Source organism: Bacillus rossius, chromosome 14, assembly GCF_032445375.1.
Source record: "Bacillus rossius redtenbacheri isolate Brsri chromosome 14, Brsri_v3, whole genome shotgun sequence".
Taxonomy (NCBI): Eukaryota; Metazoa; Arthropoda; class Insecta; order Phasmatodea; family Bacillidae; genus Bacillus; species Bacillus rossius.
The window spans coordinates 44,463,343-44,479,993 of NC_086341.1; the positions used below are offsets into that span (position 1 = coordinate 44,463,343).

General features: G+C 38.0%; 1 protein-coding gene across 1 annotated transcript in view; it reads right to left on the minus strand.

Annotated features, from left to right (window-relative positions):
* Positions 1-1,465: 1,465 nt before the first annotated feature.
* Positions 1,466-16,651, minus strand: part of LOC134538839 (dual oxidase) — a 231,596-nt gene continuing 216,410 nt past the window's right edge. The window contains exons 18-21 of the mRNA XM_063380380.1: positions 16,145-16,309; positions 13,525-13,680; positions 9,661-9,789; positions 1,466-4,503 (exon numbers count right to left, since the gene is read on the minus strand). Of these exons, the coding sequence (XP_063236450.1) occupies positions 4,375-4,503; positions 9,661-9,789; positions 13,525-13,680; positions 16,145-16,309 (579 nt within the window). The 3' untranslated portion in view covers positions 1,466-4,374. The remainder of the gene's footprint in view (positions 4,504-9,660; positions 9,790-13,524; positions 13,681-16,144; positions 16,310-16,651) is intronic.

Consider the following 16,651-nt stretch of genomic DNA (forward strand, 5'->3'; position numbering starts at 1 on the left):
TGTGGTATTAAAAATTATTTCTCAGCAACTGGTTTATAAAGAAATATTTTGTAATAGTACAAAAAAAAATGTTTCCTGTGTGCTTCATACAATGATCCAATCAACTGCAACAACCAAGAATATTGGTGTTTATGACACACTTTTTTTGAAAATTCAATTTATTTTCTGTAATTGTAAACTCTGAAGTGCCAAATGTTTCTTTGACATCAATGACGGATGGGTGTTAAAACAGTGAGGTTAAGAAAGCTTTGGGATTTTATTTATTTCTTGGTGGGGGTGGGTTATGAGTTGTTACTACGCTGATAAAATCAACAAACTGAAATCCTTCCCACATTTCACATGTGCAAAAAGATTGTGATTTAATTTCACTGGGATGCGAGCCATAACCACCTTTGTATAATTATTTTAGAGCAAAGATGACCAAGAGGCCAATGATAGCATAAATGTACTGAGAAAAGGATGAGAGAGACACAGAGATAGCTGATGTTTATCAATGAAGAAAAATAATTGCACTGTATAACATAATTTTTAAAAGATTGTCACGGTTGGTAAACAATACTCACTGCTGTTGCTACAGTTTAAGGATTTTAGCAAAAAATAAATCACATTTATCCAACTGGTATTTCCTATAACACTATCAGCCGAATGTAATCAGTAAAGTTATAGTATCATTCATTGCCTTATCCTTATAATTAATGAACACTTCCATGTGTGTGGTTTAACATTTTGCAATGTGAGCATTTTTTTAATTATATAACACGTGTACACTTTTCTTATCATAATGGTTTTATTTTCGCTGACCCAAGTGTATATATTTATGGCTAAAGTAAGTATGACTAACGATTGAAAAATATTTCCGGAATATACTTTAGACTGACATTGTTCATGAATTGTCTGGTTAAAAAAATAATCTGCTACTTTACTGCCCGAGTTTCATAGGGTCATAATTATTTTTCACATTTATTTACCACTATGATATTTGTGATATTTCTTACGAAGAAATAAAGGCTATAGGAAATTTATTTATTTGGTGGAAAAATTTGCATTACTTTAAAATGTTGGACAATTGGTTATAATAAACGATATTGACTAAATTAATAAGTCAAGAAATAACGTTATAAAATTTTACATACCTAGTCAAGCAAGCTTTCACGTTGGATGAAGCTGATTTGCTTTCAGCACTTAATATATCATAACAGTTAAAATTTATTTTTTAACTGCAAGTTAATATCTAGGAAAACATTAAAAAATTACTAAATTTGTGGAAAACTAATAGTTTTTTTTCACACTGAACTCAAGTGTGTCTAATAGGAACTTTGGTGTCTTAAGAAAAAATAATTTCCTACTTGTATCATAGACAATAAAATTATCATATGTAATAGTTCAAATACGGAAATTTTTATTTTATTTTAATTTCCATTATATTATAAATATTTTATCCTTAATACAAAAACTACCATTAAAATTTCTCTGTAATTTTTATTACATTGTAATTTAACATGTACAAAAAATACAGTCACCATATATACAACAGTAGTTTTATTATATATGTACAATAAATCTTTTTTTACAAAAATTTACACCAAGGTAGAAACTGATATAATAAATATCTAAAATAACATCTAGATTGTAAATACAAATTATTATAGCTTTCATTCACAAAATTTAGTATCTTCCAGTTATACAACATTCTTACTTTTTAGGTTTTTTATCTTATATCAACAGAAAATACAATGTCTCTGTCCGAGATAATTATTGAATATCATATATGAATATATCCATCTTAATACTGAATAAGTATGGTCATAATTTTTTTATTTTAAAATAAAATTGTGATACATTACCGCAGTTTAAAGCATATGTATACCATCATTCCACATTCATACACATTATAATATCTGGAAACTCGTTCCTAAAAGAGTGCTTCTTTAAAAGAGCACACAGTCTTTTATTCATTAAGTATCGTTGTCTTTGTAGAAAAAAAAATACAATCTCTCCTCAAAAACCTTTTTTTTTAACACAGATTTAGTAGTCAATCAAAATAAAAATTTAGGAAAATCTGCATGATTAACACTTAAAATTATGTGGTAGCAAATGGTTACAAAATATTTGAGGAAAAAATAATTGCTTATGGGTCTTAATTTTTTAATACAACCAAGCAATAGTATTAGAATTAATAATGAATGATTTTCAAACTACTTTAATATATACAGATAAAAATAAAAAAAAAGCATTTCAGAAACTATTTTGTATTATTTTAAGAAATACTGGTTCATGAAAAATAACTTAAAAATATAAGGGTACAAATTTCAAAAATTTGTCACACTTGTTTAAAAGTTATGTTTTTTTAGGGAGGATAAAATTGATATGCCATGTTCCAAAATAAGGTGAGAATTGACAAAATTAATCACAAATGGAGAGAGTAAAATGAATGGGTATTAAAATTCAGTGTTGAAAGGGTTAAATGTGTTTTGGCATTGTCAAGACCTCAAATAAAAATGTTATAAACTTATTTCTTAATACATGTACACTTTAATGATCTGTGATGTACTGTCAAATCAATATGAATGTTTTCTGACTAAGAGTGAACATAAAAGCTGCTTTTAAGTATTTTCAAACATATTTTTTACTTAAAATGTTGATCTCGATTAACATGGCTTGTAATCAATTCATAATTTATTTTATAAATGTACATAAAACATTCACAGTGATTAACAGTAAGGATGTCAAGTATTCACAAATTGGTTTATATTTACAAGATGAACAATATTTTTTAAAATTGAAATTTGTAACTGTCATAAAAATATTTTTTGTAGGAAAATTTTAGAAATTTTTATTTTGAGATATTACATATTTATGCTTTTACATGCCAAAAATTGTGATTAATACTTCAAAATTAAAATCATAGCAAAAAGATGGGAAAATCCAAGCATTCTTAATAGAGACGTTCCAAACATTATTGTTTGGAGTGGGGCTGGAATATTCACCGTTATTACATTTGAACTCTATTCTCATTGGATCGTTGGTGGTTTTGATACTCTCTAAAGAAAGAGAAGAATGGTTCATTTGACGGAAGATGAAATGTGCCAGCAGCCGATGGACACAGAGTTGATCCAGGGACTTATCCAGGGGGGATCCTGACCCTTCCTTTCCCGGATTCAAAAGAAAAGAAACACAAGCAAAGACAGAAAGAGAAAATTAAAGCAACTGAGCTACATAAGTTCACAGAGAGATTATTTTTAAAGGAATTATTGTAAAACCTCCGTGGGATGATATAATGTGGTCCCTTACCATCACAGCCCGAAATGCCCGTACACAGAAGTGGAAAGCATTATGTTTTACAAGTGATCTATAGAGACCGGAAAAATTTGCGGATTCCTTTCGCGATAGGCTAGAATCCAAAAACGTTTGCCTTTTTACCGCATCAGTGATTGGGCAACAGTTTATCTGAATGGCACTCGGCCAATGAAAAACCGTTAACAAAAGAAGTATCGAATCACTAGCATCCCAGTTAACAGGTATCACGAGTCAGTAGCCAATGAGCAGATGTCATTTTCCCGCATGCATAGAGGATCATGGAGTCTATCCTGCAGGTCATTGAAATCGCGAATTTTTCTGGTCTCTAGTGATCTACTTCCAGTATGTGCTTTTGACTTTTTTTTTTTTTTTTTAGCGAATCCATCAAATAATTAACATAAAAACAGAGTATGAAAGACAAATAAAAGCCAAAATATATAAATGTTTAGTTTTCTTTTATCAAGAAAAAATTATTACACTTAAATATTACTATGCGTGAATGTTGGAGTTATAAAAGTCTACTATCCCTTGGGGTTTTAGTGAGACAATATTAATTTTAAAATTCAACCATAAAGAAAACTCGGTCACGAAAATGATGTAATGGTTACACTGATAAAGACACACGCAAAATCCTGGCCACGTGCTTGGTTGATCGTGGAACCAGGCGTGTAAACATCGCTGGGATGAACCGGCCACGGGCTTGGTTGATCGTGTGCAGTTGATCGTGGAACCAGGCGTGTAAACATCGCTGGGATGAACCGGCCACGGGCTTGGTTGATCGTGTGCAGTTGATCGTGGAACCAGGTGTGTAAACATCGCTGGGATGAACCGGCCACGGGCTTGGTTGATCGTGTGCAGTTGATCGTGGAACCAGGCGTGTAAACATCACTGGGATGAACCGGCCAAGGGCTTGGTTGATCGTGGAACCAGGCGTGCGATGAACTGGGGGGGAACTCGCAGGTCGAAGCGCGGCGGGGTTGGTTGATCTGTCGGTCTGTCTCGGACGAGGAGCAGCAGCAGCTGACGGCGTGGCAGCGAGGTATAGGAACTTGGTAGGTCGCTTGGGACGGCCGGCTCCTAGCCGAAGTTCTCGAAGTGGTGGATGAAGTAGGGCAGGCGGCGGCCCTTGTTCACCTCCTCGCACGCGGACATGATGCTCTTGGTGAGCGGCCGAGGTCCGCAGCTGAACACGCCGATCTTGCTCACCTGCACAACACACACACTCACTTTCACCTTTGAATATAAATACTGTATAGAAGTCGCCAGCCCAGGTTAAAATTTCTAATACGGTTTTGAGGTAGCTGGTTAATTCACCGCCGCAATCGCCACCATCTCTAGGGCATCGACTTGTGGTGGTCCCTAGCGGACAAGTGTCGAACTCTTCAAACACCCTTTCCCCCTCCCGTTGAACGACCTTGAGCTGCAGTGAATGATTGGTGGGGGGTGCGGGGGAATGACAGCGGGCGACAGTGCTGCGCTCTAACGTGTAAATAACAACTAAGACGATACAGGGCGTTATGGCAGCGCCCTGTAGTGGTGAAGTTCCCAAGCTGCTCATCATACGCTTCTGAAAAACGTAGAGTAAATCCTATCCACTCGCAACTTCTATACAGTATATAAATTCAAAGCTTTCACACAACTGAGCGATTTTTGTACAATTTACCAATGTGGTTAAACACACAACCAGTGATATTCATAAAAATAATTTAAATATTTATTTTTGAAGTGAATTTTCTTTACTGAGGTAGCTACAATTTTTCGAGCATTACGAAAACTCCGATCACATGAGGGGAATAGTCAGGTGCGAGGTGGGGGGAACCAGTGGAGGAGGAGTGTGTGTCAGCGACGACGCCACTCCAACACATGCACTAGCGGTCGAATGGGAAGACTGCAAGGAGGAGGGATAGGTACGCAGTGTAACATGCTGTATGCTAGTTGTAACGGCTTGAAGGGGAGATGGCAGGGGAGAGGTAGAAAATACAGTGATGCTATGGAATTCTCGTAACGCTCCTTGTGTTTGTATACTCCTCAGTTTTCGTAACGGCTAACGATTGAGACTACCTTATTAATTTTATTTTAAGTATCTTGAATTTAGTTATTCGTGTGGAAAATAGTTAGTTATTGTGCAATTAACTTCAAATGTATCATTCTTTTTTATATGAATATGGTTTTGAAAATGTTAATAATTTATCTTTATACATACAAACCTAATAAGCAAAAAGTTTCACTTCTGCCGTACGTGGACTCCACTCACGCACTTGTTTTTTTTTTTGTTATTAGATATGAATTTTGTCTTTATTAAGCAACAATAAAACCAAATTTAAAACTCTTAGCGGTAGAATTTCACAACATAAAAAAAGTTGCAGCTTTTTGTGATTGTTGTTCCAGTCTAATTCATTACCTACCGCTTTATTGTAATTTGAAATATGTTATTTTTATACAAAACTAAAATAAACCCTTTTTTTCACCTCTTTCAGAAGTGTAAACGCTTGCAAGCAGGGCCGGAACTAAGGGGGGGCATGGGGGGCATGTGCCCCGGGCGGCAAATATCAGGGGGCGGCAAAATATGAAAAGTGGTTCACTAAAAAAAGTTGAAACTTGTCATTAAAAAAAGTTTTGAAATTGTACATATCGCAACCAATAAGTTAGCCAAGAAAAGAAATTCTATTTAACTTGATTATGCATAATTTGTAAATATATTCGTAATTCAAATGCGTTACTTCAATCTAAGAAACAAGTAACTTATTACCATAATTCGTAGTCTGGAGTGAGTAAAACCACTGCGATTAGAGCTGGTATCTTAAGGACCCGTTGCGCGGGTGATCACTTGGCTGAGCAAGATGTTGCCATTTCTCTGATAGATACCCTCATTTTTCCAGCCCCTACTCAGTCGCACTCGCACCTGTGTTTCCGTACCATGTGCGTCTCTGCCTGAGGACGGGAGCAGATAGCAGTTCCCGAAACGTCGCTTGTTTCTGTTTTGGAAAAAACTATTGTGTTTGTTTCGTATTTTCGTTTTGTCGTGTTATTGTCTCGTTTCAACTGTTGTGCTGAATTTTTTTAGGTTCAATATTTTTGTGCTGTCATCATTTGTGGGGTTTTTATCGTTCTATTCTGCTTTGGAAAACTATTGTGTTTGTTTTGCCTTTTCGTTTTGTCGTGTTTTTGTCTCGTTTCAACCACTGTGCTAATTTTTTTTTTGGTTCAATATTTTTGTTTTGTCATGATTTGTGGGTTTTTTTCGTTCTCTTAGTACATCTTTCTTTGTTTTTCTTTGTTTGTTGACCATATTCCTGTTACGGAATATTTTGTGGTGTTTATATTCCGTTGACAACAGCAATTTTTTGCTTAATTTGTGCTTTTTGTCTTTTGGTTATTTTTACTTATTTATTTATTTTATTTTTTCGTTTTCTTCTACAGAAAAAGTGCTTAGCAATGGTGTATGTCCAAAAAACTTACATTAAGTAATGTTGAAAGTCATTGACAGATTAATTATGGAACTGAGTAACAGGTTTAAGGCTTTGGAGAACATTAACAATAAGTTTGGATTTTTTAGTGGTGTTCAAATTCATAAAATGGAAGTAGAAGATTTAAAAGTCAAAGCAGCAGAATTAGGAAACACAGTGCCGATATTAACAAAGAAGAATTCGTATTTGAAATTGAAAGTTTTAAGCAACATGCATTAACAGTAGACTATGAATTAAAAGATTCTACAGCATCAACAATGTTGAGCCTTATCTACAAAAATAAACTGGAGGAGGCATTACTACTGCTCTGAGAATGTTTCTCACCCTTCCAGTTACAATTGCGTCAGGTGAAAGAAGTTTTAGTAAACTTAAACTTATTAAAAGCTATTTGAGAAACACGATGAGCCAGCAGAGATTAACAAATCTAAGTATTATATCTATTGAACACAAACGAGCTGCTTTGATCAATTTTTATGATATTATTAACACTTTTGCAGCTAATCATGCTCGAAAAATTAAATTTTGAACTGAATTTCTTTGTATGGTTATCAATACAATATTATACTCAATTCAGAATCACATGTTCCTTATGTAATTTTAGTACTTAATAAACTTATTGGTAAGACATTAATTTTCACTGTTGTGCTAACAATAAACAATAGTTTAACAGTCTACTTCATTATAATAAATAATGTTATTGTATTAGTTTTCCAATTAGTGTACTTGATAAATAAAAGTTCTCAATTATGTATAAGTGAATGGTACCTATCATTTCAACCACCGCTTCTAACGAAAAAGGGTATTTTATAATGTTGGTAAGGAGGGGGCGGCAAATTAAGCTTTGCCCCCCCTAACAAATCTCCTAGTTCCGGCCCTGCTTGCAAGTACAGGCGTACGTAATGTTTGTAAGTTCCCGAATGCGGAAGCATACTAGTGTCTGCTCGTATAACGCAAATATGCCCGGTGATCCTGCCAGCTGAGTTTTCGGCAAGTAACTTGACAGATAATAGAAAACACACAGAGGTCCAAACTGGAGAAACACATTTTTTAAAAATTTATTTGGAAACATCTTATCTCCCGATACATGCCATTTGGTGGGAGTAATTTCATGAATGGAACGGAAGTGTCACAAAACAGAATTTGCAACTTCGCTGCTCCCATCTGTGGCAGATTGCACGAACTTAAGTTCACAAAGACAAAGGGAGACGTTACAGTATGAAATTTTCAATGAATATTAACAATGTGGGCAGTATTTTAGTAAAATTCCTTGTCGAAAATCAGGTCCAAAGCTGAGGTTTATTATTTTTCCAAGTATTTTTTGTTTTTACCGGAGCAGTTTCATTATATATGTGCAAATTGAATGATCTGAAGTCGACGTAGTTGCTCGGGCAGCAAATTCTGGTGGCGGGTGCGGAAACTACGTGTGATTCGTGTCAAGAAGTGTAGTTTAAAACACATTTTGAGTTTTATTTGTCAGGCCCGGCATTATTACGTTAAATTTCTGTGTCCGATTTTCATGTTATGAGTGTATGTGCAACATGAGAACACGTGAATTTTCTCTTTTCCGAGGTTAGATGTTTGAACATTTCTGGCGAGTACTGAAAGACTCACATTTTTTTTTTTTTTAAATTAAGGGTGACTTAAATCCTGCAAAGTGTCTTCAATGTTTAATGAATCTCTACTGTATTGCTCTGCAAGTTATTTTTATTTCGATAAGTTTTCTTTTTCCGTTGTGCTCTGGTGATGTCATTGCATGTACTCACTATTCAGGCTGTAATTAAATTATTAAATTGAGATAATTTAATAATTAAGTTATTTAAAAAAAAAACATCAAAATTGTGATGTATGGATTAGAGACCGGAAAAATTCGCGATTTCAATGACCTGTAGGATATATACTCCATGATCCTCTACGCACGCGGGAAAATTACATCTGCTCATTGGCTACTGACTCGTGACGCCTGTTAACCTGGGACGCTAGTGATTCTATACTTCTTTTGCTAAAGTTTTTTTCATCGGCCGAGTGTCATTCAGATAAACTGTTGCCCAATCACTGATGCGTAGGGACAGGAAAAAATTTGCGGGTTCAATGACCTCTAGGATGAACTTCATAGTTCTACGTACACTCGGTCAAATATCACCCTCTCATTGGCTGCTGTCTTGTGAAGGTGTCCTGATGTAGCGGCCTGTGATTCGATACAGCTTCAGTTGAGTGTTTTCTCACTGGCCCGGAGTAATCCAGGTGAGTTGCGAGCCAATAGCAGAGGCAGCACTGAGGTATAACTGTATGAATTTTAGGCTATCGTGAAATGAATCCGCAAATTTTTTCCGGTCTCTACTGATGCGGTAAAAAGCAAACTTTTTGGATTCTAGACCATCACGAAATGAATCCGCAAATTTTCCAGGTCTCTAAGCATTGGCGTAGCTGTGTTCATAAAGTTGGGCGGGGGGGGGGGGGGGGGGGACAAATAATGATTTTGATGTCATGTAAACCGATTCCCCTCTTACCAAGACGGGGGGGTCCGGGGGTCCTCCACCGGAAAATTTTGATTTTAAAAGTGCAAAATAGCGCTTTTTAAGCAGTTTTTGTATCTAACCATTGGATACATCGATCTTAAAATTATTATTGTTTCCTTAAGTTAAATTTGAGAGTGTAGAAATTACAAATAAAGTTGGGCAGAATAATATTATAAAATAAAAATATCACGGTCTAGAAAGTTGGGGGGGACAGTCCCCTCCACCCAAAAAGTTGAGGGGGACACGTCCCCCCCTGTCCCCCCCGGTTCCTACGCCCCTGTCTCTAAGTATGATCCAGCTGCAGAAGTGTTAGTCGACTGTGCCGTGTAGGACACGGCTCAGGGACAGGGCTTGTGTCTCCAGCCCGTCCGGGTACTCACGTAGCTGTGCTTCTTCTGCACGAACTTGAGGAAGGAGGACATGTCCGGGCGTCCGAAGTGGTTGACTGCCTTCAGGCCAGTGAACATGCTCATCTTGGACAGCCGCTGGAAGTGGTTCTCGCAGATGTACTGCAACACACGGACATCTCGTTACCTGGGTCACTCGCCATCGCCACGCCGTCACATCTGGGAGAAGGGCCTTACTGGGAGGCCTGGGTGGCTATGGAGAATTTAAATAAATAAATTTAAAAAAATGAACCCTTTTAAAGCAAAATTTTTCACCTCAAATTTTTTTAACTATGCTGGTTACAAATTATCCAGTGATCTTCAAAAACTTGTAAATACTTTCGTTTATTAACAAGTACTGGGGTTATTTCTTTTGTACGTGCAAGCAAAAGAATCTTATTGGAGTCCAATAAATCACCTTAAAAAAATCTCTGCATGACGAGAACTGCGCACCAGTCTACACTGTCTTGCATTTAGAGGCAACACCGCGTTAGAAGCACCAGGTAGCGTCACACTTGTCATCCCGCCTCACCAACTCCTCTTGACTAGACGGGCCCTGTAAGGGTCCTACTTCACTCAAACTATTCCACAACCGCCAGGGTGTGATGTGTGTGTGTTATCTCTCACACGATGTGAACTGCTGATTAATTGTACAGCTGGAAAATTAATTTGCACACATTTTTATGTTAATTATTAAAATCAATCAAGCATAATATTATACAATATATTAAAGACTTTTAAAACTGATTGTTCTTAAAACAGGAATTGTGTAAGTTCACCTGTAGTAAAAATGAACATAATTTGAAAAAACTGAAATTTCCCAATGACTTTTAGACTCAAATTGTTGGACCTTTTTTTTTTTTTTTTTTTTGTTTTCAAGTAATTTTGTGGCAATTTTCTAAGAAAAAATATTCCAGCTTACTAACACAGTGGAAGGCCTAACTAGAGTGGAAAAACAAGCTACACGTGTATATATTTAGCATATTAGGTAGTATCCGATTATTTCCGTCACTAAAGAATGTAGAACGTTTGAAAACACTCATATATATATATATATATAATCTTATTCAATTTATATACAGTTATTTTCCTGTACTTTTCCTACAGTTATTGAGATAAAGATCATTGGGTGTCTTAAAATATGAACAACTAGTCAATCACATATTTTAATCTTACATCACCACGTACTTCTTCCTTCATCAGCATGCCGAAGCACGCACTTTACTTTGTCTAACAGATTTAAAAAAAATAATAATAAATTTAAAAAAAACGAACTGGAAATTATATTTCACTTCACTCAAAGCAATTGAAACGCGATGGCTGGCCGTTGCGACGTCACGACCAAGGACTGCCCAGCAGTTGAAACGAAATTACCCCCGTGGGAGATACTGCAGGTCAGAGGGCGACTGCCTGTCGCTGTGGTGGGCAATTCCAGAGAAACATCACCTTAAGGCCTGGTGCACACGTGCGGACATTGTCCGCGCGGTGCCGCTGCGGCGCCGGAGATGCGTTCTCGGAAGGCTTGACTGATAGGAAATAATGCACATACAGCTGCGGCGCCGCAGCGGCACCGCACGTCCATTGCACGTCCACTGTGCTTACATTGTTGTCCGTAGATCCCACAGGTACGCTGCGGCGCCGCACGTCCAACTACGTTCCTTAGTACATTGGTGTCAATCGAGCAGTGCACACGTGCGGTATATTGCCGCAAAGTGAGATGGCAGCATCACGTGAATTTGAAGACATATTAGATGTTTAACTCTTCATCGCAGAAGTTAAAAGTTATCCAGAGATATGGAACGTAGCCGTTGAAGAATACCATTATTGTAATAAAAAAAAGAAGTGCGTGGATCAACATGTGCCGTAAATTTTGCGAATCGTTTGACGAAAAGGATGACAAGGAAAAAAAACTTGTTGCAAATCTGCCCCTCAGGAGTCTTGAGTCGGTGAACGGATGCACCCAATGTTTCCTAGTTGTATCCAATAAACATTTGTATACTAGGTACACAAATAATTCCCCTTTACGTTTGTACACATCCATCTCGTTAGTCGGCATCGTTCAGACTGTGCGGTATTTGTCCGTACTGTGTGAATGTGTTTCTGCTGCAACGTTGCGGCACCGCAGCGGCGCCGCGCGGACAATGTCCGCACGTGTGCACCGGGCCTAAGACCCCTCTGAGACGAGGCGACTAGACTCGGCTAGTGTGACGGACGGGTGTCGAGGAGTGTGGCGAACCCGAACCCCGTCACCCGCAATCAACTCGTCCGCGCTGGTGGCTTTGTCCCCACCAGTAGACTCAACACAAGACACTCCACCGTTGGAAATTTTCATTTTAAATTTCCGAAGAACACTGGTTACAAATTATCCAAGGTTCTTCGTTGATTTACAATTACCTTCGTAAGTTAACGGGTTAAGAGTTACACTTACTTTGAAAATGAATAGAGGATAATAATTTCATTTAATTTATATAAAATTTTCAAAAACTTTTTTGAGTCAACCGCTAAAACTTTTTCCTTTCCAAGTTTTTTTTTAACATGTTAACAATGTAATACGTAACTCTGAAGTCGGGACCCGGCGTACTGGGCTGCGGTTACATGGAACTCTGAACGACTTCAGGTAAACATGGTTAACTTATACGTGCGACATTTCTTCTACAAAAGCTGTTGAATGTTGGGTAAAACTAAAGACGGGGGAATGTTCCATACACAAGTTCGTGTAATATGTTTTTACAGACTGCAAAACAAGATAAACTGGTAAATATATACAGTATATATATTTTTTAAATTGATGCTGATGGTGACTTTCTAACAGAGGTACACTTGCTACAATAGATAGGATCCATAAGGCGTTCATTCAATGACAGTAGACTATGGGGTTTGGAGTTGAAGACACACTGCAACCGTACCGTTTGTAACCTGTTGACCTGAAGTAGTTAGGCGTGACCACGCTCTTGGTAGAATCAAACAAACCTTCGCAAGCAGGTGGGGAGGACGGGGATTGGACTGTATATATGAAAAGCCATTTCCGTTCGATGAAAAAGTGAAGAAGTGTGCATTCAAGACTTCGGCTGCAGTAATTTACAGTTCTGACGAAGTGAAGCAAACTGTTAAACATGGTATCCAGAAACTCTGTCAAGAAGAGGAGGACTGTGTCAGCAAAGGTTCTGGTTGGTCTCTGTATAGTATAAACCGATTGGAGCTAAGAATTAGTAGGGGCATGCAGATTTCGCGAAAAGATTTCGGGACTAGATGAAAGTTAAAACACTGTAACATCGTCTGTGTTTCGTGATTGGGAGAGTTTCTCCCAGATACATATTGATTGTAACCAACACCAATCGCAGTGATTCAGTGCGGAAGTAAACGCATCCTGAGTGGCTCGGCCAAACAAGGCAACGAGTTCTCTCTCGCAGACGGCCGCCAATCACAAGGAAGAAACCACAGGTGCGGGTATACCTTGTTGCAGTCTAATAAGTGTTCAGATCTTTTCGCAAAAAATGCCTGCCCCTAAGAATTAGTAGAGACCGGAAAAATTTGCGGATACCTTTCGCGATAGGCTAGAATCCAAAAACGTTTGCCTTCTTACCGCATCAGTGATTGGACAACAGTTTATCTGAATGACACTCGGCCAATGAAAAACCTTTAACAAAAGAAGTATGTATCAAATCACTAGCGTTCCAGTTGACAGGTATCACGAGTCAGTAGCCAATGAGCAGATGTCATTTTCCCGCATGCATAGAGGATCATGGACTCTATTCTACAGGTCATTGAAAACGCGAATTTTTCCGGTCTCTAAGAATGAGTCATTTCGCGCCCATGCAGGGCTGAATGTTTATGAGAGGTTGTGGAGGGTTTTCTCACCAGCATGGTGGTTCGCAGGTCGAACTTGTGGAAGAACTGCGTGATGAAGATGTGTATCTCCAGCACGCTGGTCACGTCCTTGCGCTCCACGTCTCGCAGCACGTCGATGAACCACTCGAAGTGCTTGTGCGAGGGGCAGATCCACAGGAAGTACACCTGCGCAACCACGACCACAAATCCGCGGTCACAGGGTGGGATCTCCCACGGCCGTGCTCGTTCCTGCTTTCATTCCGTCGTCACTGCCAGTGCCGCGCAGTGGTGAGATACCGGCACTCGAAATATCCAGAGAAACACGGTTTTAATCCCTGTCCCTCCGCGCAAAAACCTTGGATGGTTCCTTCCTATTACGGTCATGGCCGAATCCTTCTGCAATTATTTTTTTTAAATATGTTGTTTAGTTTCTGCGTATCTAATGATCGCGCTGTCAAAGAAACGTTTAGTTGAAAGAATAAAAATAATATTTGTTTTATATATATATATATATATATATATATATATATATATATATATATATATTTATATAAATATATATATTAGTTCAGCAGCCCAAAAGAAATATTGTTTATCCATAATTTCTGTAATGTAGATTTAAGTTGATGTGTATTAATTATATTTTTAAATGGACAATAGTTTATTTAAATTAAATTTAAATTTTTGCTCCGGAAAAAAACTGGAAACTTGTGTGTATAAGTAAAATAAAATTTGCAAGGTAAACTACGGTTTCGATATGTGATGTGATGACATCTTATTTTAATTCTTATGATTTATTCCATTTAATAAACTATTTGTTTAATTTGCTTTGCAAATTTTTACTATGCTTCAGCGTGATTATGAAAAATATAATCTGCAAATATTAAAAAACAAATTCTCTATTTGTACTTGGGCTCACAGTTAAAGATCTGAGTCACTTTCGCAGCGAGAGCCGGACAACTCGACACAAGCACGCAGACGGGGGAAGCCTAAGATGTACATCAAGTTCTGTCCCTGCCCAAACATGCCCGAATATTCACCTTCGGCCAACCTCGGGTTTATTTATATATGTTTATATTTCTCTGTTTATTTCAATGTAGCTATACTAAACTAACCATCCATAGTGTTTTAAAGTGTTTTAATGTAGCTAACCTAACCGACCACTTTTCATATTTGAATTCATTTTTCCCTGCGCAAAAATGAAACAAATCCCGAGGTTGGTTAAAGGTGAATATTCGGGCGTGTTCGGGCAGGGACAGAACTTGATGTGCATCTTAGGCTTCTAGATTTTTTTTTTTTTTTCCTAACCTAACTAAAACTAAGTGTATTTTGGAGGGGTCCGGGTTAGGGAGGGACCTAGGTGCGTCTCAGGCCGAAGCCTATACGCCTAGTCATGCTGGGATTAGCCATGCAGGGAGAGGGTCGCATGCATCATGTGCTAGGAGGGGATTGGCCAGCCATGGCAGCGATTGGCGCCATGACTAACTCCCCTCACTCTTAAATCTAGACTATAACTAGAGATAAGTTGGGCCCAGGTAAAACCTGCATAGACACAGGGAAAAGCCTGGGCACATTCATGCGGGATGCAAATTGGCATGCATTACGTGTAGGAATTTACAGGAGACAGAGGATGGTCTGGATGAAGTGTTGGACAGAGTAGAAAAGAGTCTACCATGCGGGGGTTGGGCACTTGGACTCGTGGTCCGCTTTTCCAGTTGTTAATTCAGACGGGAAGCCTACGATTCACGCCGAGTATTCGACATGCCCGAACACGCCCGAATACCTGCCTTCGGGTGACTTCGGAATTCTTTTGTTTAGGTGAAAAAAACACATTTTTTATTTTGCAGTGTGTTCGTGAATGCCTAATTAATTAAAATGGTCGATTAGGTCAGGTCAGTTACATTAAAAATACTTTTCAAACTAAGCGGACATTAAAACTAATATGAATTATTTTTAATGGTTGTTTAGTTTTAAAGTATTTATAATGTAACGGACCTGACCTAACAAACCGGGACAAAGGATGAACAGTAGGAACTCAGGTAATTTTTTTTTTTTACTTATTACTTGCACAACAATAACCAAACAACAAATAAATCTTAAGTTAATTAAATCACATTTTAATTTGATGACATTGCAAGACGAATGAAAAAAGATAAGAATGTTCGTATATTTACTCAAATAGTAGTCTTGGTTTTAATGGCTTAATTTGTATTAATGTTATGAAACTTCCTACCTTTATTTGTTTATGTCCAACATTTAAAACAGACGTTTTTTATTATTAATTATAAATTATGAAGACCATTAATAAAAATAAAAACCATCCTATCTCTCAAGTTGGAAAAAATTTCACATAAATGCCAATTTTCATCGAAATCGGTTGACTTGGTGAAGAGTTCACTGGAAACAAACATCAGGACACTGGATTTATATATATTAAGATTTGTTATATTTCTTTGTTTATTTTAATGTAGCTATACTAACCTAACTAACCGTCCATAAGTGTTTTAAAGTGTTTTAACGTAGCTAACCTAACCGACCACTTTAAATATTTGAATTCATTTTTCCTGCGCAAAAATGAAATAAATCCCGTGGTTGGTCGGGCGTGTTCGGGCAGGGACAGAGCTTGATGTGCAGACGGCGGGGAGCTCACCTTCTTGCACGACACCCCGGAGTATCGGTTGGTGGAGGTGCCGAACACCAGGTCGTTGAGGATGGAGGCGTAGGGCGTGACCCCGATGCCCCCGCCCACCATCACCGCCACCTCGAACTTGTACCAGTCCTGGTTGCCGCCCCCGAACGGCCCCTCCAGGCGTATCTGCGGCACGCGAGGACACTGTCAGCCCCTGCGCTCTAGTCGTGACAGTGGCGGATCCAAGAGGGGGCAAGTGCCCCCCCCCCCCCCCCGAAAAACCAGTTGTCTGCTACAATAACATTGCCGACAAAAATTATTGTTTCTGAAACCAATAAAATATTTTAATATAACTAATGAATTTCTTGCAGAATCATAAAATCTGGTGGTTGGATGTTTATGTGTAGTGTGAGTAGATTAAATACAAATTTAGTAATTTTAAGACATTTTTTTTTCTCTGGCTATTCTGAAATTCTGGAGCGCCCCCCCTCCGAGGTGAACCTCTGGATCCGCCACTGTGTCTTGATG